The sequence below is a fragment of the Apiospora phragmitis genome (genome assembly GCF_038363925.1).
Source record: "Apiospora phragmitis strain CBS 135458 chromosome Unknown utg000006l:1.0-5683423.0:1.0-5690449.0, whole genome shotgun sequence".
Classification (NCBI taxonomy): domain Eukaryota; kingdom Fungi; phylum Ascomycota; class Sordariomycetes; order Amphisphaeriales; family Apiosporaceae; genus Apiospora; species Apiospora phragmitis.
Genome location: NW_027117404.1, coordinates 4,857,860 through 4,879,872, shown reverse-complemented (window position 1 = coordinate 4,879,872; position 22,013 = coordinate 4,857,860). Strand labels below are relative to the sequence as shown.

The following is a 22,013-nucleotide window of genomic DNA, read 5'->3' as shown; positions in this document are numbered from 1 at the left end:
AGCTTCAGTATAATATATCAAACAGCCCCCCTATATAGCCCCTACATAGGCATTATAATGTTTATCACCCCTTTTGTTCAATGCTTCTTTCAATCCGCCGATCCCTAAGTTCCCACCGAGAAAGAGCCATCATTATACATTCCACCAGGGGTTTGATCTTCTGCTGCCAGGTATATATCCGCACGCCCATCACACCAGAACCCTAAAAAGTCCCCCCATCTCCACGGCGGCTGTTCAGTAACTAGCTAACGCTCTGCCTGCTGCTCCATTTCGTGTGATAGATAGTTGATGTGCCTGGTCAACTTTGCGGCCAAGCGGCTGATCTTGTGTTCGGTCTCGTATCGGTCGTCGCGGACTCTCCGCCCCAGACGGACGAGCTGTCGACAGTTCTTACGTCTTCGCCGACGGAGTCGCCGCTCGATGACGTCCATTTGCTCCATGATCTGCTCACCGAACATTTCCTGGAGGTTTCTCGGTTGAGTAGCTCAGACACAAACCAGGCTCTAATAGTGAACATGGATAATTAGCAATCAGGGAAGAAGAATTAAAATAAGGAGAAATGAAAACCTAAGAAAATATTAATACCGCTGCAACATCGTGGTAAATTCGTTACGTAATCAAAAAGGGAAAAGCAAACATCCCGATAATAAAAACCACATTGTCCCACGTCGATCTCAGGACGGCCCGGGCGAATCGTAAAGAATAGAAAACAACCATTGTGATTGTGAAATCGCCCTCGTTCCTTTCAAAGGAGCAAGGATGAAATAAGCAGCATGAACTGCTGAAATGCCTTCCTAACCACCCCTCTGTTTATATAAGAGCGGACGCGTGTCATCTAGAGACGCAGTTTAGGTTCGAGAACAACACGGTCGCGTCTGCCTTGCATCCTAGAAGCAGAGATCGTGGATTCTTTGGTAGTACGGCTGAAGAGCGAGTTAGTAAGAGCCAATCTTCATGATATATTTCCACTTTCCCAGGATCCAAGCGCCACATCCGGGAACTGACCCCTGCGGTCTGTCTATAACGAGCCGGCATCAATCAGTGTCTTGTCACTTTCACCCACTCATGTAAAAGCTCATGAATTCGCTCGATGGAGGGCGCTGACCCCGATCGTCTCAATGAGAAGTCTGATGCATTGCTGTCAGTTGGACTTTCCATTGCGGAAACATTGCGGGGAGAACACGCGCGGACTAGTGTGAGGAGAACCAGCAACCGTTCCTGGAACGCATCAGCGGCATGTTTCTCTGGAATTTGAAAATATCGTAAGTATTTATCATTAGGTAGAGGGTCCTTACTATAAGAAAGAATCGAGGGCTCCAAGCTGGCAGCCGAGATATCGAAGTAAGACACGGCGGCTCTACGCTACCGAGCGTGTGGATCGATGCCTCGATTACCTCTAACTGGCATTGCGGTTTCCAAATGGCTCTTATATGTAGACATACATCAAAACTCATAGTGGGTATCAAGTCGAATAGGCTAGCTTCAAATAATGCACTCCAACCGCGCGACAAAACATTGGAAGAGACCCTGCCTTGACGTTGTTCCTCCTTGCCGGCCCACCGGCGCATACCGCCACCACCACATTGACCAGTAGTAGTTCATAACAGTTCGTCTCGCTCGGTAAGTTCCATCCGCTCATTATATATAATTAAAGAGCCGTTGTCGTTCATTGCTCGTACTTCACATTCCTTGAACTGCCGGTGTTCCCACGCATCATGGCCTCGACATCAACACCGACCCACCTCATCTCCCTTGGCATGGGTGGTGACACGTTCTGTGGTGGAGAACATTGTCGCATCTGCTGTCGCATTTGCAATCTAGCAAATAAGTCGCTCGTGCTGAGCTCAAGGCTTTGCTTTAGCGATGCCGAGTTCGCCCATAGCTGGCCGAACTTCGCCATCAGTTGCACAGTCCGCTCTAAGCAGGCAAGGCTCCTTTCGAGGTTGTCGCCCGCCGGGCCCCCAGGACGTGATGGTAGCGGAGGTGGTTGAGGTTTGCCGTGTTCCGTGTGCGGCGGGGGAATCATTACCCCAGCCAAAAGTAAATCTTCTGCGTCGCGAAGAACGGCAGCAAATTGGTTGGCCATGAAGAACACCCGAAGAGCATCGTGGTAGGTGTAGAAAGCAACGCTTCTGCCGCTGTGGGCAACCTCGTATATCCGGTCGAGATAAGCAAGGGTATGTTCGAAGATCAAGACACGGCCGTAGTCGGTGATGTGGGGAGCCCTCGCAGATGGTGCGAGACAGTATACCAGACTATAGCGGACTTCAAGATCGAAAAGCTCACGCATACCCACTGGCAGCGTACTTGGAAGAGCATCTGCCCACTCGCGCATATCCTGACACATCTGCCAGATGAATGATGTCGAATCATGTATCGGCGTAGGATCCGATTGAAAAAGGATTTGGTACCATTGCGACTGCGCTCGTCGCAGCTGGAAAAGCAAGAAGGCCGGCTCAGAACCCGAAAGTATTTGGCCAGTGATGGACGCGCGCCGACTGAACGAGGAAGGTCTTGGCCATGCGACATGTGTTGCATTGTCAGGGAAACAAAACGCACGCGCATGCACCATGCTGATCGACCTGTTACACCATTAGTTCGGGTTTCCATAAAAAAGGGGTTGGGTTGGCGCACCTGTCGAGCGAGTATACACAATAGAACATTTTTCGTCTCATGTCAAGCATGGTCTTGTCAGGCATTTGCTCTGGGGGGCGGATCTTGGTGGAGGCCTAGATCGATCACTGCTCGGCACGTGAATCCAATCAAATGCCAGCTATCGAAATGCGCCGGATCAAGCATGGAGTATTGTGTCAGCAGGATCAACGACCTAATCTGGGCGACGTGACCCGGCATCAAGGCCCCGTCAGCGTATTGGAGAGCTTCTGCCACGAAGTGTAACCCGTTGGCGTAGTGCTCGTCTTGGCTTGTCTGACTCTGGGCCATGGAACCAATGGCAAGAACCATGTAGACTAGCCAGTAGTCGTGGTCTTTGATGTATCTGTCTTGAGTCATATAAGCCTGGTCGAGAACACTGTATAGACTTGTTTCCGAGAAAGCCGGATATAGTGAGTAGATGTTGGTCATATAATATTGTGCAATGGCCAGCGCCGTAGGTCTCGGCGGCAGAGACCAGCTTTGAGGGTCTGGCAAGGTATCATTCGACGCAGCGGCTAGCACTAGACGCGCGAAGGTCATGTTGCCCATGGAGGACTCAAAGTCTCTGGTAGTGGCATTGATAGACCTATTTGTACGCAGTTAATGAATGCACAAGAGGTACGGCGAACTGCTACTTGGCGTACAGGAAACCAAAATCAGACAGCAATGAGTTAACATCCGAGGTCTCGCGTTTTCGGGCAGCATTGCGATGAATGGCTGCCCTGATAGTTGCCAGAGAATCCTTGCGTTCTGGTTCTCTCGGAGGTGCATCCGTCTCATGCTGAGAGACTGATGCCTTTCTGGATCGCGCATAGGAAAGGCGCCTCTCCAACTTCTCGATGCGCAACTCCAAAGCTGCAACATAGCTGAGCCAGAATTAGCAAAAGGGTTGCATGTGGTTTATGGTTGATGGCGTCAAACCTCCGTTCCTTGCCTCTGGCAAATTGATCATTTGCACTTGAGCACTCGGTCTCACGCCCAGCCTTTTCGCAAGCTGTGCATGCTGGCAGTTTGCCGTCACACTACTCCCATAAAATCAGTCAGCAGACTCCTCGACTCATCGGACTCATATCTATTCACCTTGACTTTGGCAGATCGACCTGTTGCCGAATTAGCATAAAAACCCCGTAGAATAAATAAACTGATATGGGATTCAAGGATATGAGAAAGCTTACATCTTGAGCAGGCGGAGACGGGGCGTGATACGCGAAGCAATGGGTTATCTGAGAAGCTTGAGCGAGGCATTGCACGTGCGGGACTGCCGGCGGCGCGGGGTGACAGGGTCAATAACCCGAGAAGTAGCAGGTGGTTATCGGCTCAGCAATGCGACTTGGGGATAATGTCGGGTGGCGCTCTCTGAACTCGAAGATGCTCCCTGCAAGGTCGGCTCCGATGGTTTGCTTGGGTCCCTTCGAATACCCTCCCTCTACTCCGACAGCCTGGCGAAAGCGGTACCTGGCTCGATGCGGCAGTTCCAAGTAGGGATGAAAAGGCAGCATCCTGTGGGTCAAAGCTGGATAAAGCGAGTCGCGCGAGTGAGTGTGAAGTGTTTGCTGGTCCCAACGACAAAAACAGTCGCAGTCGCTGGAGTAAGTATCTTGGGATTCGAACCAGGAACAGAGCCTCACGACACGAGCAATTCGCAAAAGCTGGAGAGGTGGCTAAATAAAGATTAGCAAGTTGGCGGGAGAGCGGATTCTTGTCGTGGCTCCACCGGCCCTCTGCAATTCTGGTCGCTTTCCCGTCTGACAAACCGCACTTGGGCTGGGCGCTGGGCACAATGTGATCGACCGGAAGGAGCAGCTAGGTACTTTTTTAGGTGGGATAGAGGGGGCGCGCCTCGGGAGATGGAGGGATGAGGGATAAGCAAGGTGGGGTAAGGCAATGCATCACTTTAGAAGGCGTGGCGGCATGGCAAGCGGCAAGCATGGCAGGTCGACGGACAGACGGGAGCGGGATGCAAGTCACCAACCAATATTGATTGCTCTTCTAATAAGGTACTTGCACGTGGAGGTAGTCTATCTGTACAATTTGGCAGACTACCCCCTTTCAACCAGACGTTAGACACAAATGTGAGGTAGGCATCGAGATAACGTAGACCTCTTCCTGTTTGATGCACGCTACGGAGTACATGCAGCCAGCCTCTTGGTGATATCCCGATCAAGTCTTTCAGTGACTTGGCTCCCCAGAGATATAGACACACCGTTGATGACAAAGACACCGGGCTATTAGTTCTTCTATCTCGTCATCATGGGGTCTTTAGGCAGTAAGCAACACATCGAGTCCTACCTGAGGGATATGAAGTCCTCAACATTTCAACTTATGTATGTCCGAACAATCTCGAGGCTCGGCCAAGAGACAGAGGCCCCTTGGGAGATGGCCTCCAGGGTCACTTGCCAAATCTGGCAGTTTCATGTTGGGAGATCTTGTTAGAAGCATTTGCTAGCGCCCTTTTCCCTAGGCACCCAGCACCCTAGGCAGTTTGACATGTTCTCCCAAAGACTTTCTAAGATCTATCGGGCTAGGCAGGTGGAACTGTTCTAACCCTCATGTAGCCCTGTACCAAACAATACGAGCTGAGGATATGTGCGCATCGAGTACCTCATCTCTTCTCCTTCCCGACCTGTCGGGCTCATTACGCAATCGCGCTAGCAAGCAGCCAAAAAAAAAATGATGAAGTAATCTGAAAGATACCTATAGAACCGTTCCAATATCTGGAATATATAGATCTACTTGCTCGACGATTAGGTATTGGGTGGGAGCGTCCGCGTCGAAGGATACCTATGATTCTCAGTTAACAGTGGCAACAGTGGACTGTCCTTTAGATTCCATTAGTGTAATTGTAGTTGAATTGAGTTTTGAAACCGACCAAATTAGCGGCTTTGCTGATGAAGCTATCGTCTACTATCAGTACGCGCCAACAAAGCGGATATTTGCCGGCAAGGCTGGGCGCGGCCGATCTAACTGGCTTGACAGCTCGGGAAATAGTCTCTTGTGCCATCATGGAGTCCATTGGGAAATTTATTCCTTACTGCAATATCTCTAGTTCACACATGGTGTAGGCTGTGGAGAGGTCCAAGATGACTAGTGTATCGATCAACGGTGAAGCAGCCTCGTGACGAGGCCCTCGTCACAAATAATCAAAAAGACGAGAAGGCCTGAGGCGCCGAGGACTCGATGTTGTCATCTCGAACTCGGTACTCCCGAGCATGAACAGCTGCTGGGTTGAAACCTGTTATTACTGTTGGAGAATGGAGCACTGAGCGTTCCCTAAATCCCCGCTGGACTCCAGCGCCACGCAGCATTCGCAGGCAAAAGGCTCCTAACGAACTGCGACCTGCCTCATCTTAACAATCCCTCTACCCAAATCGAGTAAGGGATCGAAGATGAAACACGACAACAGTTAGAAAGAAAGCGTCAAGACTAACAAAAAAAGAAACGAAACATCAAGTGACTAGATGTCTGCGTATTTACGACTGATAATCTAAAAGAGCTCCATCCAAACGCCGGAGTAAAGGAGTGCGTGCGGGAACGGGACCTGAATGACCTGAAAGTCGCTTGATGGAAGGCTTGGAACCAATCGATTTCTTTCTGGAAGACCTGCAACCACCGATTAACTTAGCGCTGTACCATCAAACGTCAAATCAACTCATCTCCGCCAAGTTGATACTCAAACTGGATTGCCGGCAGTGCAGCAGTGTCATGCCCCCCATGGGATGTATTATGTATTCTTGGTAAATGCGACGATGAATCGGCCTTGAGCCTAGTTGCCAATTTTCTATTTTCGAACAACCGTGTCTCCTTCAATTGAGACAACCTGAGCAGCCAATCCGCACGTGGAGCCTTGATCGACAACCTTACTGCATGTCCTATTGCCCGCCTATTTTGCCCGCTCGACTAGAACCTTGGAAGCTTCTATTGACAGGGGATAGCGAGCATTAGCAAAAGTACCCAGCCTGCTCCCTTGCCGTATGTACAGTGCAACTGTAACAGCAGCGCGGGACGTAGATAACGATATCCCCCGCGTATTCTATCCCATCCATCGCATCCGCATGCTTAACACAACCAATACAGTTGATGCAACCACGCAGCGACACTACTCTCTCTCTACCGCTCACTCACTTTTTCGACTGCGTGCGACGACCTCATCCGATATATTACTAGAGCACACAGATGGACGCCTCCGATGTGTTCCGCCACATAGAGGGCTTAGGAACTTACCAGCCGAGATTTCCGCAAGGCTACCATCAGCCCGGCCGCCCAGCCATCGCCATTCGGGATGAACACGCGGAGGAAGATGGCTCACATCGCATTGCGCACACTCTAACAGCATGCTGTCGTTGTCGTCAGGTACGTCCCGTCCTTCTCCACCAAAAGGGAACCTGCATCGGCCGCTGGCTTTTGTTTGCGACTTTTCCGAGCCAGAACCAGGCGTGCTGACCTGTCCCGTGCATCATGTAGAGAAAGACGCGATGCGACCCGACGCTACCCCGCTGCCTCCCATGCGAACGCTCCGGGTCTGTGTGCGAATACTTCGACACCACCAAGGGCAAGAAGATCAGCCGGTACTATGTCGTCAAGCTTCAGGCACGCGTACGAGCCCTCGAAGCCGAGCTCGGCCAATACACGGACGAGGATGCTTTCCCCAAAAACAGCGACGACATAGTCGGACCCGGAGGCTTGGTTCGATTGAACGAGACGGACGAAACCCCCCGCTACCTTGGGCCCTCCAGCGGAATAGCCATGACGCGAATCCTGATGGAAGAAGCCAAGCGCTACACGGACTCCCAGCACATATCACAGCTCATTCCCGAAGTTCGAGTGCGGCGTCAAGCTGCAAGCGGCGGTCCAGGCCACACGGGTCTACGATCGCAGTCCTTCAGCATACCGCCCCCGATAATGTCGAGGAAGAAGAGCTATCCCATGATCAGCGCTTTCCCAGCAGACAATCTTCCCAGCCGGGCCATTGCAGACAAACTGATCGAAGTGTACTGCCAGCGTGGTAGGGCAGTTTGTACAACTATTCTCCGCAGGAAAAATGCTAACACGTAGACTAGGGCAAATTTTGACACCGACCCTTCATGAGAACAGGCTAGCCAGCGACCTTGACGATGTGTACAATGGAAGCCAAGACGCGTATCAGCACTTCGTTATCAGGATGGTTATGGCCATTAGCATGCAAAAGCTCGATACCACCTATGCAGGGCTTGCTGATAGTTACTATCTCGCTGCTATGCAGCGTTTCGAGGAAATCGTTCGACCAAAGGACCTGAAAACGATTCAGTGTCTTGCTTTAATAGGGCAGTACTCGCTGCTGACGCCAACTCGGACCTCAGTCTACTACATCATTGGCCTAGCAACAAGGATATGCCAACAGCTAGGTCTAGCAGATGAAAAGACAATATCCATGGGCACCGAGGATCCCCTGACGTTAGATATGCGCAGGCGGTTGAGCTGGACCATTACAGCGATGGAGTTCGGGCTAGCCTCCAGCATGGGCCGGCCAAATGGTTTCGCCAAGAGCGACGATCTTGTTGATGTGAAGTTCTTCGAGAGCGCCAAGGACGAAAACATAACCGAACATGGCATATTGCAAGGCCCAGCCGACGAAAAGAAGCTGATAGCAATACATTTCTGTAAGATGCGGTTGTGCCAGTCGGAGGTCGAGCGAGTTTTGTACGAGAAGAAGCAGCCGGAACCCAGGGATGAGCGTCATCCCTGGTTTACGGCAATGGAGACCGAATTGGACCAGTGGCTCAACGCCTCCCCAGCAAGTCCCGCTTGGTGCAAGCCATGGTTAGTATCTCACCTCAACCACCAACATTGCCCTGCTTGGCAGTCCAGCATCGCTAATAATTGTATAGGTTTACCGGGAAGTATCATACAATGATCATTGCACTTCATAGGCCGTCGCCTCAGGTACCCAAACCATCCAGCAGGTCAGCCGGCAAGTGCTTTGACTCTGCCGCATTCATCATCAACCTATCCAGCAAGCAGATGATGGCGGCTGCTGTAGACATCACATGGGTGTTTGTCTTCACCCTATACATGGCACTCAATACCATACTTTGGAGTGTTGCTGCTTACCCTGATGTTCGCGCCGCGCACTCTCGGGAGGAGACTGAAGAGCTTATCAACGTGGCTCTTGATATACTGGATCAGTGCGCTGAGCGTTGGCCGGGGATAAGCGCTGCATCTGAACTATATTCTACGTTCTCGAAAGCGTGTCTTCGGAGCTATGAGGCAAGACACACGCCGGTGCTGTCGGCCTCCAGTACATTTGGGACGCCATCCTCACAGCAGGATACGAACTCGCCTTCAACATCTGACCATTCCAGTGCGACGACGGTGTCCAGGCAAGCTCCCTCAAATGGAGCACCTGCCTTCAACCCTCCACAATTTGGATACGTGTTTGATACGGCACCGGAACCAGTCAGTTTCGACAACCCTTTCGCTGGCCAGCCAACTTTCCGCTCCAACTCCATCTTTCATAACCCGGCTCCTAGCGATCCTTCTGGCCGACGCTTCAGCTATTTCCCCCCTGATTTCACCCAATCGAACGAGAATCTGCTGCTTGAGGAATCTACGCCTCCTGAATCGGACACCAACGCATCTCCCCCTCTACTGTCACCTCCACATCATCTCCCAACCCCACCGGAGTCCGTCCCACCGGGTGCTGGCGCTACCCCTATCATGTCCACACCTATGCTGCCCGCGTCCGCCATGGCCACACCCAACTTGGCACACGCGTCCCCGGTTAATCTGCCACAAAACCACTCAATGGGCCAACCTCAACAACAGCAGCAGCAGCAGCAGGAGCAGCAGCAACGCAATCCCGCAATATTCACGATACCTCCCCTACCACCTAACCACCACCCGCAAGGTCAAAGACCATTACCACAGCCGACGACCATCACCGATTGGTTCAACCCACCCCCACCGTTCATTTCCCCCTATAATTTTGGCGGGATGAACCACGATTACTGGGCACCTTCGAACAACCCAAATGGTCTTGGCGTTATGGGAATGGGCGATACCCAGATGCACAACATGCCACCCGAGCGACAAGGCAGCCTGAGTCACGCCCAGCAAGTAGAGTTGATGGGCGTTCTGGAAAACGAAGGAATGACGGACATCGATACGTATCTTAGTCTCGGGGGTATGGGCTACGGCAATGACATGAGGAGCAACGGGACATCGGGTATGAACTGGGCTGGCTAGTGAACCCTTGGTTGGGTTTTTGTTTGCGCCCCTTTGGAAACGCGGGCGCTGGCGCAAGGTCACGAATCGTTACGACCCCCCTTTTCGGCATTATTTCTTTGGGCTTTGGGGTTACGTAGATACCATTTGTCTCGTTATTTCCGTGCATATTTGTACCCGGAATATTTTCCTCGATCTTTTACTGATATACTTGAGTTATTCCGATAGCCGAGAATAACATTGCCGATCCTGGTTCATTTTTTTGCTTGCATCTACTAATGACTTCAACTATGATATGTATAATAACAAGAGCATAAGAACCTAATACCTGTCTGGATACACGACTTCTATGACTCGCCATTACCACTGGTGGGTTTCTTTGTCCACAACTTAGAGGCGGTACACCGTAGGTAAGCTGACGAAAAGGCAGCTTGTTTGGTGGCAGGCGTCTTCTACCAACAGCCCATGCAGTGCAACGTTCATGGACCTACCCCGCTTGGTGTTGGTCGAAGATGACTTTGGCCAACGTATATGGACACATTGTGTTGGTGCGACGTAACGTAGGCGAAAGCCGCAACCCCTCGCGCGATTCGCCAGTGTCGCCATTGGAGTTGAGGCTACGGCATACGTGCAATGAAGTGCTAACCTGCTTACTTGTTACAGAGAGGAGTCCGCCCTAGAGATGCAGGCGAATCTACAGGAGCCATATCTATTCAGCTTATAACGGGCATGGCAAAGGAAAAGCGAAAAACGACGACACCTCTGCCTATGTATGAATTATCACCCGTAACATCTACAATAAACACTCGATTTTGCTTTAACATAGCTACTAGACCTGACGAGACCAATACTAGGGGCGATAACTCGACAGCGCAATTGTCATTTCAGACCCAGAAGTACGAAAAGAGATCGAAGCGTGCCGGTGCGGGGCGGCAGCGCGCAGTACGATGAGTTCGAGTCTTGCGAGAACGCCTAGTTGAGAACCCTCGACGACGATCCCTGTGTCGACCATGACAAGCTCAATTTCTTGAGACCTGTTATCTTGTTCCCCGAAGATATCTGGCTAGTTGACGTTTAGTTGGCGGTTCCGGCGGCGCCTCGTACTGGACATCAGTTCCCTCAGGTCCCCACCTGCGACATCGAGCTCTTTATCCTTCTACCCGCCGTGGCGCTAAAGAAGCGGGTACGTACTTACCCAAGCACCGCTGCGCACGCGTCGACGGACATCCGGCGCTACCTCGAGAGCGTCGCTGATAAATGAGGATTGGATGGAAAAGGGGTGTCTGTCTTTACGCGTGCCCGGGTCGACAGAACTGATCTGGGACGAAGAGCCGGCGCTCCTGGGTTCATCGATCTCGAACAATGCCGCGGGCCTGACTCCGAGAAAGAAAGGTTCGCTTCGTTTCACCGCCACGGGTTAGGGCCGTTGCTCGGCTTGCTCACGCACGGGTCCCCCGGCTCGGTGCCCTCGTGGCCCTTGAAGCAGGAAATCTCGGGCAATATCACGTACGTGTACGGCATGGCGGGGGCGGCACGCGACTGCTGAGGCCGAGAAAAAAAGGGACAACAACACGGCGGAAGTGTCATCGATAACGTTATCGGCGGGCCGTCCAAGGAGGCCGAAGACGCCTACGTCGTCCACCTCGTCTCCCTCGCCGCGTCCCACGCCCCCCATGCGTCTCTGTCTCCTCAACTATAGCAGTGACGAGGGCGCCGCCCCGGTAGCTGATGACGCTAGCAAGGCTATCGAGGCCACTACTTACCCTTTGGACATCAACGCGTCAGGCGAGTTATTTAAAGAGTGAGAGAGAGCAATGGATGTCCCGGGAGACTGGGGTTCACTACAGGGGAACCGGCGCTATCTTGAGCTTACGTTTCATAAGATGAAATGGCCAACGTAAGACTAATGTGTATAGCTTTGCAATTCACAATGAGATTTAACACAGATAACATAGAAGCTTTTGGGCCCACCCCATATGCCAGACCAAGCACGGTTTGGTTATTGACCTTCTTTATAGCGAATGCTTCCCTTCCTAGAAAGGGGAATCTCGAGCAGAACCAGTATGAGAACGGGTAACGGATAGGAATAAGAATAATATTAGGGGCAAGTTAAGGAGTTGGCTGCTACTATTCACGATATTGTTACAGCTACCACTGATTACGTATGTTCCCGCCGTTATATATTTGCTAAGCGAAACCCGTTAGATACATGCAGTGTGACCTAGAAAATTGCGTCAGCTGCGGGGGCTGACATCGCATCAGGACCTTCAAAATCAAGGAGGGCCTAGAAAGCATAGAAAGAAACGAGCACTATGAAACAACAAAAACCTTATTTCAGAGGAGTTAGCCCCCAGCCACACTTCCTTAATATGGCGAATAACCCATCTCCGCGGTTTTATCTCGAGCCCCTGTCAGAGGAGAAGCATGCGCAAGGCGTCTACGAGATTTGGACCGACCCGGCCAATCTCGCCGGAACGTAAGTAAGATACGAAGAGACTGACTGAAGATACACCTAATAAGGAATTATACTTACTGACTTGGCCAACTTTGAGGGCGGAGAAACAGGGGCATGGAGACGGCCCCGGACCTCGAGGCGACCCGCACCTTGATCCGCGAACGCGCCTACGGTGCCAAGCCCGGCATCGTGAACTTCGCCGTCATGGTCGGGCCCGAGTCTCCGCTGTACGGGCTTGTCGCCACCTCGACCGTCCATGATTCGCATCAGCAGCAGCAGCAACATGATGGGGCTTCGCCAAGAAAGCCCAGAGGAGAATCTGCCCCGGCGTCGACTACAACGGCACCGAAACTAATCGGCTTCACCGGCGTCCTCCGCGTGGCGCCCGAAGAGGCCGGCTGGTATGTGGCCGGTCCATGTCGTGGCCTCGGTGTCGCCACCGAGGCGGTCGGGGCCATGCTAAGGGCGATATTGGGAAACAAGGCCGGAGGCGGCGGCGGCGGCGGCGGTGGAAGAGGAGGAGGTGGTAGCGTACATCCGGCTGGGCAACCTCGCGAGCGAGCGGGTCGCGGCCAAGTCGGGCTTCGTGCGGGTGATGGAGCGCACGATTGCCAAGGATCGACATTGCCCAACGGCCAGGTGACGGATTGCGATCATGGCGTTTGGGTCGTGAAGAAGCCGATCTTAGGGAAGGGTTTGAGCGAACGGGGAAATTCAATAACGTGGTACACAGGGCACTGATTAGACTTGGTCTTGGCAAACGGCGCACGGCATCCTCATTCACATATTTCAACATTCTCAGTTGACACATTATGTATTATGCTTTGGTGCGGTACCGACGGTTCCCAGACGCCTTCAACCGGGATAAAAGTCTAGATGTAACATGAACGCTTGCCGTATCAAAGCCTTTACCTAACAGCAAGCTGTCTACCTTGACAGCAAGTCGTCTAGCAAGCACCCTCCTCGACGACGATCAGGATGTTGTGGTCTGCCATGTTGTCCCTCTGCTGGCCATGCGTCGTTCTGCCGTCGTCGTTCTTGCAGTCGTCCAGAATGTTCTGGGCGTAATAGGCGAAGGAGCTGCAGTAGTCCTCGTAGTAGTCGGGGCCCATGTTGCACCACTTGATGGCGCTGTTCCAGGAACAGCTGATCGTGCCACAGTGGGTCCCGTCGCTGCCGCCGTGGTCGCCGCATCGGGCGTCGCCAAGGCCGTTGAGGTATTTGATGTCATCCCCGATAGCGCCGGCAATGGCGGCGTCTTGGTTTTCATCTAGGCACTAGCATTGATAACAGGCTGTTGTTAGCATACTGAATAGAAATTCAAGGCAACTGATAGACGATGGAAGAAAGAAGGGAGTTTATGGAAGTAGGCTTACATCTAGCTCGTTGAGGGCCGCAGTGTTGCTCGAGGTGTTGCTGCTCAAGGGGACGGGAGTGAACTTGAAGTCAGGCTTGATAGCCTGGATCTGCTTCTTGACTTGCTAGATTCCGGAGTACTTGAACATTAGAAGAACTGGCCAGGGATGGGTTGGAATAATTGTCATCTTTACCTGTAGAGTGCCGTTGAACTCTATGATGGGCCCGCCCTCCTCGATGGCAAGCTTCCACGTGATTCCTCGGCCCTCAACTTGGCTGTTGCTTCTCTTGGCGAGATCGGTCTCACCGCCGTGGGCACCGGGCAACGAAGCTGCCTCCTGTTATCATGTCAGGAAAGAGCCTAGATCGAGGCTTTTGGATAACGCACGACCATGAATGCCGCAAAGGCGCAGCACAGGAAAGCCCAGAGGGTGGCAAATTTGATGACCGTGGTAGCCATCTTGTTGCTTTGTGGGTGAGTCTTGCAAAAGTTGCGGCCCGGTGAAGATTATTGCAGATGCAGTCTTGGCTGTAGAGTTGGTAGTAAATGTTGTTGTAAATTTGTGCGAGAGAAGCCACAGTTTCTGTTCCAGAGAAGGCAACTTTATCGTTTTGGGAAAGCATTCAATGCAGGCTGATATTGTACAGAAGCAGTTTTTATATTCACCTCACCTTCGTCAGCATACTCTCAAACCTGAGTCTGGGCCAGCGCCGCAGATCGTCACTCCCCAGCGAATATACGACGTAAGGCATAGTGTGCTATTCGGAAGTCGCACTAATATAGCCCATGTTTATCCGGTGATTTGCCTGTACAGCTTTGTGTCTAGTCATCAATTTACGTGGTGATTCATTTCGCTAGTGTTTTGGCAGAGTCCCGTAACGATGTATCTGTTGATTGAGAGAACCAATTTAGCTGATGGCATCGCGCTTATCAAATAGTGCAGGTTTGACATCAAATATGCACAACACCTATGAAGGTAGTTGACTCTGAACGTCAGCATTGGAAGTCAGCAGCCGCTTCACCAAGCTGTGAAGGGACAAAAATGACAGCTACGAAGCCCTGCTGCAGAATGTTCGGGCCCTTGGAAGGAAACAATGGCCGTAACATGTGATGCTTTCTTGAAGGAAGTCGTTGTGATTTCGATCGACGCCAAAGGTCCTGTTTCCGGAGTCTTCCGATCCTGCTGTTCCATCCGGGAAAATTGGTCCAAGATTGCGTGACTCAAGGTTGTCCAGATTGGTGTAGGGATTCCGTGTGTGCATTCTTGGGTAGTATACGTCCCCACATATGTATATGTATTATACAACGTAATCGTCGAAATGCGGTTAGTACCGCCGCCGTGACAGAACATCGGGTACTGCGCTGGGGACCGGGGATGTAATGGTAACATCACAGCTGCTATCGATTGTGCATTGGCCCGATAACAAAGATGAGAAAAAGGAGCTTGCTGCCGGGGTCAGGGGATTTCGGCGCGGCACAGCGCAACACAATGTGCCACCAAGTAATCAATCTACATATATATATATATATATATATATATATAGCAGTGACAGTGCGCACGATGACCATTGCTTGACCCTCTGTAGGCAAGCCACTCGTTGTTGCCCATCCCACTCGTTCACCATGACTCCCATCAGTCGAACACTGCTACCTGCTCTAGGGCTCTTCATACCCCTATTTCAGAGTAGTGTAGCTGGCCAACTGTTACGTAAGCGATTTACAGTCCTCCATGTCTTCTTCTCTCGTTGCTGTACTTACACAAGACCTTTTGATTAGCTGTTGCTACTAAGGCCACACTTGGACGTGCTGCTGAGCACTTGAGTGGCTCATGGGCCTCAGGGGACGCCGCATCCCTGCAACTCACAGATGCCGTTCTCCAGAATCTGACGAAGCTTGATATTGACGTCTCGCTGTTTGGATTCCCCGTCAACGGAGCAGAACAGCGCAAATTTCCGGCCTGCAAAACCTACCCGGGCGATGAGCTCTGGCCCACGGCGTCCGAGTGGGATGTCTTCGATCAACTGACCGGCGGGGCATTGATCAAGACCATCCCGATCGGTGCCGTCTGTTATCCCGACCATGAGTTCTACGACGCAGCAAAGTGTCAAAATGTCCTCGACGGCTGGCATGACTCGGAAGTCCAGTGAGTAATTCAGTCGCCATCCTCATCACCGCCTGATACTTGCAACCAGCAACGTCTAATCTCTGCTCACAGTGTTCGTGATCCAACCTCGGTTATGAGCCCCTTGTTCCAAGGCCAGACATGCATGCCGCAGAACGGCGCCAACGCCAACAGCACCTGCGAGATCGGCGGGTTCCCACAGTACGCCGTCAACGTCAGCACCGTAGCGCAGGTGCAGCTGGCCGTCAACTTCGCGCGCAACATCAACATGCGGCTGGTCGTGCACAACACGGGCCACGACTTCTTCGGCAAGTCGACCGGCGCGGGTTCCCTCTCCATCTGGACGCACCACCTCAAGAGCTCCGAGTTCGTCGAGGAGCTGCAGACGCCGTCGTACACCGGCCCGGCCCTCAAGGTCGGCGCGGGGATCCAGATCCACGACCTGTACGAGCTCACGCGCCAGCTCGGCTACACCGCCGTCGGCGGCGAGTGCAAGGGCGTCGGCGCCGCCGGCGGCTACATGGCCGGCGGCGGCCACGGGCCCCTGATCTCGCTGTACGGCATGGGCGCCGACTCGGTCCTCAGCGTCGACGTCGTGCTGCCCGACGGCCGCTTCGTGACGGCGGACGAGACGCAGAACACGGACCTGTTCTGGGCGCTCCGCGGCGGCGGCGGCTCGACATTCGGCGTCGTGACCGGCATGGCGCTGAAGCTGCACCCGGCCTCGAGCTTCTCGGGCGTCACGTTCGAGCTGGCCAGCGGGCCGGGCACCGAGAACAGCAACGAGGTCTTCTGGCAGGCCATGTACGCCTACTGGCGCAAGTTCCCCGGCTACGCCGCGCGGCACACGTACGGCTACTCCATCATGTTCCCCACCGATACGGGCTTCACCTTGAGCATGCTGCCGTGGCTCGTGCCGGGCATGCCGCTCGAGGAATTCAAAGACATGGTGGCGCCCCTGTTCGCCGAGTGGACCGCGCTGGGCCTCAACTTTACGCCCAACTACTTCGAGCACGACAACTTCTACGACACGTGGAAGTCCCACTTCCCCACCGAGAACGTCGCGGTTGACCGCGTGCGCACCGCGTCGCGCCTGTTCCCCCGGAAGAACTGGGACGACGAGGCCCTGCTGAACGCGACCATGGACGCCGTCCGCAGCATCATCGAGGAAGGCTCCGCGCTGGTGCAGTACAATATACAGGGGATCGCGCCTGAGGGCACGCCAGCGAGCGCCGTCAACCCGGCGTGGCGCGAGGCCCTCATGTTCGGCATCATCGGCTACGCGTGGAGCAAGGACACCACCCCGGACGAGTTCGCGGCGGGCAACCGCAAGATCTCGTGGGATTGGATGGGGCGGCTGCGGAAGGTCACCCCAGGCGGAGGCGGCTATCTGAACGAGGGAGATGTCATGGAGCCCAATTCCGGCCAGGCCTTCTATGGCTCTAACTACGAGCGGCTCTTGGACATCAAGAGGAAGGTCGATCCCTGGGATGTTTTCTGGGCGCCTACGGCCGTGGGGTCTGAAGGATGGTATGTTACGCGCCAGGAGGACTGGCTGACACTGCAGACGGGGAGGCTTTGTCGGAAGTAAAGGGCCAATAGCATTTGAGATCAACAGCACCAACTACCACAACTCTGCCTGCCCAGCAGCTGGCAAGGTACATACCTAAGTACATTGGCCCCCAACAGCACCAGTAGCTGCGATGCATCGGAGGCTAGATACTCCGGTCTCACTTACAGGAACGTTCTATCCAATGCATGGACATGTGCAGGGTCATGACACTAGCGGACTGTTGCCACTTACCTCTCCGTACTACATCCTCATTCTCATAGGGGCTTTCTGATATCCTAGCCCAATAGACCCTGATTTCTTCTTCGCTCACACCATCTTAATTGTCACGACTGGCAGCTCACCTAAACAGCTATTTCGCTACCATCTCAACCCAAATTCAACTAACATCACACGAAAGATGGCTATGGAATATAATATGTCTTTCGTTGAGTATCTAACGCTAATCATCCAGGCCTTCACCCGCTTACTCCTTGACGATGGCTTGTGCTGGGGTTTTCTCACCATGGTGATTAACATGGTGATCCTCTCCCCGACCTTAGGGCTCTTAGACGAACGCCGGTGATGGCAATTACACACGGTGATCAGCGTGGCGATTATTTATCCGAACATATTGCCCATCCGATTCGACCTGGCCTCGGCCAATCCGTCACTAGCTGCACTGTTGCCCTCGGTCCATGCTATCAGCGAGGAAGAAAGGTCATGGATTATTACCAATGCTGGGATACAGGCTGGTCAGCTCTCTCTATTCCTCTGGATGTGGACGTCATTTCGGAGACAGTCAAGGCAGACGGGTCATCCTGTCGAGTTTTGCATGATCATGGAGCTGCTTACCTCGCTGGGGTCTCCTACGCGGGATATATTCCCTCTACCTTTTCCTAGGGCCTAACAGTAACACCACGAGCCTCGGAAAATACCGCGTAACACCCTTTGTACGAACCGTATCTGCCTTGCTCATAGCATTGCTATTTCTCACCAGCCTGGTTCAGCTGTTCAGGGGCCAGAGCCCTACGCCTACTAAACTTCACACTGCCCTTGCTATATGTTGATACAATGGGGTTCCCTTTTCTCGCAGATGCCTCACCCATACGATCCGAATATCCTCAGTGGATACGACCAGAAGCCTCGGTTTAGGATCGCTTCCATTTCCCTTCTCTGCAGTACGCTATTTACCCTGGGGGTGCCGTTTGCAAGATCGATCAGATGCTTCATTATCTTCCTGTCGCCCCTTTGCAGCGCTGCGTTGATTTTGCGATATCTACTTGTTCGTCATATCCCCGAGTACGCATTTGATCCTCTTCCATCACAAATTACGCCATCCAAACCGAGCAGCCCATTTTGTCAAGTTTGCCACAGGGCAATCTTGGCGGAACTGGAAGCAAGATCTGGTCACGTTGGCGACAGGAGGGAATCTCCCCATCACTGGACAACCGGATCGCTGAGGAAATCCGCCACAGAAGACTGCCGTATTTGTGCGACAATATGGCATCATATGAATCGACTGACACCGCAACTTAATAATCACTATTTCCCCTGGAGCTACTCGACAAAGCTTGAGTTCAATTTTGACAACATATATATCCACACCATATTTAAGCGATATATCTGCTCTTTCAGGGTTTGGGAAGCAGAAAACAACAATACCATGTTCTCGCTTCCACACAGAAACTTGGGGGATCATACTGGCTCTGAAAAAAGTCAGAACCTGGCCAAAATATGGTACTCGAAGTGCATACAGAACCATTCTTCCTGTCATGCCAGTGCCAATATACATTTCAGGCCTTCGCGGTTGTTGCGCCTGGGCGACCACCAAAGCATCAGCCTCCATACGCACAGCCAATATCCCGAAAACCTGGTTTATATGACCCTGAGCCACTGTTGGGGTCGAGCCCAGTTCATCCGGCTGCAAAAACATAATGAGGAGGAGTTCCGTCAAAGTATCCCTTGGGACTCTTTACCACAAACATTCAGTGATTCAATCTGTGTCGCAAGAAACCTTGGGTCCGAGTACCTGTGGATCGATAGTCTTTGCATCATACAGGACTCGCCGGAGGACTGGAAAGCAGAGTCGAGAAGAATGGGCGACATTTACCGAAATTCCACCTGCAATATTGCCACTTCAAATGCGTCAAATGGCTCGGAAGGATGTCTATATCCGCGTAATCCACGAATCCTGCAGCCTGAACGGCTGCCTTTGTCTTCGGTCACGACCAAGAACTTACACCTCTTCAACACAGGCGCTAACAAAAAGTCGTATCCGTTATATACCCGCGCCTGGGTACTCCAAGAGGCCTTATTGGCACCGGGGGCTCTTGATTGTGGGAGGAGCCAGCTCTTCTGGAGGTGCGATACCATGAAGGCATCAGAAGAATTCCCAGGAGGGTTCCCTCCTGAAGTAGACAATTGGTGCAACCATCCGGCATCAGAAATCCTCCACAGTCCTTTTGCCGCGAGCCGAAGGCGGATGAAGGAAAATATGATGCGTTGGGAACCTGACAACTCGAATCTGGATCCAAACTCCGGCCCTACAAGTATCGACGGAAGCCTTTTCAAGGGTATCTGGTGGCACTTGTCACCAGCTCACTATTGGGGTGCCATTGTGCAGCTCTACTCGAGTATGTCACTGAGCTTGGAAACCGACCGACCGATCGCCATTGCAGGTGTCGTCGACACCTTTCGCCCGTTTCTCGGCGAGTACTGGGCCGGGGCTGGTATGTGGCAGAGGCTCATGCCTTTGCATCTCCTGTGGCGCACCAATTTCACCTTGATAGGTGAACCTCACTGTTCCAGGCTATTGGAGAAACGGGCTCCCAGCTGGTCGTGGATGTCTCTGAAGGGCCAAGTCTTCTACAATACTCCTTGGTGAGTACCTTCTGCTGATACTTCTCCATCCCCTTTGCAGAAACGTTCGGGTTCCGAGGCGTGACCCCTCGTAAAGCTTTGAATGAAGCCCATCCGAACACTAGAGCTACCTTAGGTGAACTCCATGCTAATGTATGAATATACAGTAAGTTCGCCGACACCGACGTGGTTCTATGCCACTTCGTGGAAGCCGAGGTCCTGTCTCTGGCAGACATTCGCCTTCGCCTTCGTGCGCCACTCGTGTATGCCACACGAGTCACCGCCGGTAGCAACCCTATTCTGGCATGGGGTCTTTGGGTCTCTGGCTTTGGGCCTCGTAGGCATGCTGGCCACTGCGTCAGTAGCTTCAAGGGCGATTTGAAGTAGCACGTCCACCAAGACGGTGTCCGCGATCATACCGAGGGCTGCTCTGTCTTGGTCCTCTTCGACGTTCAGACGGAAGAGGACGCGGCCCGCGATATATACTTGATCGCTATTTATCATCGAAGCCAATATCCGTATCGAGGTATAGGTCCCGTTGCGGGCGTTGAGCGTGTCGAATGTATAATCCTGCGGGAGAACGTGGACGCTTCATTTTCGCGGCTTGGGTGGTTCACTGCCAACGAGGGTGCTGTAGGGCTCTTTCTAGAAACCGAGAATAGGGAAGTCGTCCTGGTGTAGGCGAGGCTGGACATCTGCTTTATGCCTGAATATCCTCCATCCTAGCAAACCTAGTCTGTTGCCGCTATTGTTGTCGCACCTCCCAGGTTTAGCATCCTCTTCCATCCTGATCGGGCATCACTCGGCTGTGCAACCCCCGTCCTATCAGCTCCCTTGGCGGCCAAGTCGTGCAGACGGTGTGCTGAATGTCGACTCCACCAAGAACCCCCTTCTAGCCAGCGCCCTAGATTTCCCGGGCAGCCTGTGGAGAGCAACGACCGTATGGTGTAAATACAGCACACACACGCAAATACCGAGTACCATGCAGACCGACCGGATGTTGGGGCTCTCGGAGAAGCACCGTTCCATGGGATCTATGCACGACAAATTACAATACAGGTTGCACGATGTACTCCGCGGGAATGTCGTTCCTTGGCGTCCGTCCAGTGCATATGGCAGGCTGCGAAAATGGAGCATGAATGTGTAGCTGGCCGGGCTGAAAGGCATAAACTGTCCAAAGCCGTCCAGCGGATACTACCTTACATGTCTGCTAATATATTTGACGCGCGCTGATGCAGGGGCTCTTGCCAGCTCCCCCACAAGCAATGCCACACACACCCTCTGGCAGCAGGCTGAGCATTTCCAGACGAATTCATTGACCTTAACTCTTCATCCCCTCATAGATGCTGTGGAAGAGACGTTGGAGAAAACGACGCCCGAGAAAGCCATGCCTCGCATCAAAACTCAATTTCTGGGATTAGTATTGCGAGGTATAAACTTGTAGAAACCCGCACGTTTCCAGTGCACCGCGAACAACAACGCTTTGCAGCTGCTTCTGCGGCATTGCCGTACATCTTATTTTTTATGACTGCCCAGCTCCGTGAGAAGGCTGGCCTGTAGCTAATGCTTTGAGAAGCAACACACCTCATGCAAAATTTGGAAATGTGTTGCACGATCGAGAGCAACAGATGATACATAAAGTGCTATCTAAAGGAAGGTAAGAATACGTACAAAAGAGAGAAGTTTTCTCATGCTATATATAGACAAAAGGAATGGGTCCGTGAGCACGTGACCCCTGCTAGGGTGCTTTTCCTGCAACAACATGGATAAACCTTGTGCGGGTTGCATCAGGCTGACATTGGGATATGGGTGG

The 22,013-nt window shown here is 52.6% G+C and overlaps 9 protein-coding genes across 9 annotated transcripts; 4 read left to right on the top strand and 5 right to left on the bottom strand.

Moving 5' to 3' along the window:
* Positions 1 to 245: 245 nt before the first annotated feature.
* Positions 246 to 458, bottom strand: PG994_006713 (uncharacterized protein; the record flags this gene model as incomplete). The annotated part of the gene is made up of 1 exon (XM_066858122.1): positions 246 to 458. The coding sequence occupies one exon, from the start codon at positions 456 to 458 to the stop codon at positions 246 to 248; it is 213 nt and encodes a 70-aa protein (XP_066717391.1).
* A 1,208-nt stretch (positions 459 to 1,666) lies between these two features.
* PG994_006712 (uncharacterized protein) lies at positions 1,667 to 2,335 on the bottom strand (the record flags this gene model as incomplete). The annotated part of the gene is made up of 1 exon (XM_066858121.1): positions 1,667 to 2,335. The coding sequence occupies one exon, from the start codon at positions 2,333 to 2,335 to the stop codon at positions 1,667 to 1,669; it is 669 nt and encodes a 222-aa protein (XP_066717390.1).
* A 356-nt stretch (positions 2,336 to 2,691) lies between these two features.
* PG994_006711 (uncharacterized protein) lies at positions 2,692 to 3,195 on the bottom strand (the record flags this gene model as incomplete). Its single annotated transcript, XM_066858120.1, has 1 exon — positions 2,692 to 3,195. The coding sequence occupies one exon, from the start codon at positions 3,193 to 3,195 to the stop codon at positions 2,692 to 2,694; it is 504 nt and encodes a 167-aa protein (XP_066717389.1).
* A 3,633-nt stretch (positions 3,196 to 6,828) lies between these two features.
* Positions 6,829 to 9,876, top strand: PG994_006710 (uncharacterized protein; the record flags this gene model as incomplete). The annotated part of the gene is made up of 4 exons (XM_066858119.1): positions 6,829 to 7,005; positions 7,117 to 7,657; positions 7,713 to 8,451; positions 8,520 to 9,876. The coding sequence occupies 4 exons, from the start codon at positions 6,829 to 6,831 to the stop codon at positions 9,874 to 9,876; spliced, it is 2,814 nt and encodes a 937-aa protein (XP_066717388.1).
* A 1,135-nt stretch (positions 9,877 to 11,011) lies between these two features.
* PG994_006709 (uncharacterized protein) lies at positions 11,012 to 11,376 on the bottom strand (the record flags this gene model as incomplete). Its single annotated transcript, XM_066858118.1, has 3 exons — positions 11,012 to 11,026; positions 11,051 to 11,228; positions 11,303 to 11,376. The coding sequence occupies 3 exons, from the start codon at positions 11,374 to 11,376 to the stop codon at positions 11,012 to 11,014; spliced, it is 267 nt and encodes an 88-aa protein (XP_066717387.1).
* A 152-nt stretch (positions 11,377 to 11,528) lies between these two features.
* Positions 11,529 to 13,051, top strand: PG994_006708 (uncharacterized protein; the record flags this gene model as incomplete). The annotated part of the gene is made up of 3 exons (XM_066858117.1): positions 11,529 to 11,635; positions 12,194 to 12,331; positions 12,421 to 13,051. The coding sequence occupies 3 exons, from the start codon at positions 11,529 to 11,531 to the stop codon at positions 13,049 to 13,051; spliced, it is 876 nt and encodes a 291-aa protein (XP_066717386.1).
* Positions 13,052 to 13,257: 206 nt separating this feature from the next.
* Positions 13,258 to 14,126, bottom strand: PG994_006707 (uncharacterized protein; the record flags this gene model as incomplete). Its single annotated transcript, XM_066858116.1, has 4 exons — positions 13,258 to 13,587; positions 13,687 to 13,791; positions 13,861 to 14,004; positions 14,055 to 14,126. The coding sequence occupies 4 exons, from the start codon at positions 14,124 to 14,126 to the stop codon at positions 13,258 to 13,260; spliced, it is 651 nt and encodes a 216-aa protein (XP_066717385.1).
* Positions 14,127 to 15,290: 1,164 nt separating this feature from the next.
* PG994_006706 (uncharacterized protein) lies at positions 15,291 to 17,380 on the top strand (the record flags this gene model as incomplete). Its single annotated transcript, XM_066858115.1, has 3 exons — positions 15,291 to 15,375; positions 15,444 to 15,810; positions 15,883 to 17,380. 3 exons carry the CDS (start codon positions 15,291 to 15,293, stop codon positions 17,378 to 17,380), a joined length of 1,950 nt encoding a protein of 649 aa, XP_066717384.1.
* Positions 17,381 to 19,712: 2,332 nt separating this feature from the next.
* Positions 19,713 to 20,587, top strand: PG994_006705 (uncharacterized protein; the record flags this gene model as incomplete). The annotated part of the gene is made up of 3 exons (XM_066858114.1): positions 19,713 to 20,070; positions 20,131 to 20,221; positions 20,368 to 20,587. The coding sequence occupies 3 exons, from the start codon at positions 19,713 to 19,715 to the stop codon at positions 20,585 to 20,587; spliced, it is 669 nt and encodes a 222-aa protein (XP_066717383.1).
* Between the last annotated feature and the right edge of the window lie 1,426 nt (positions 20,588 to 22,013).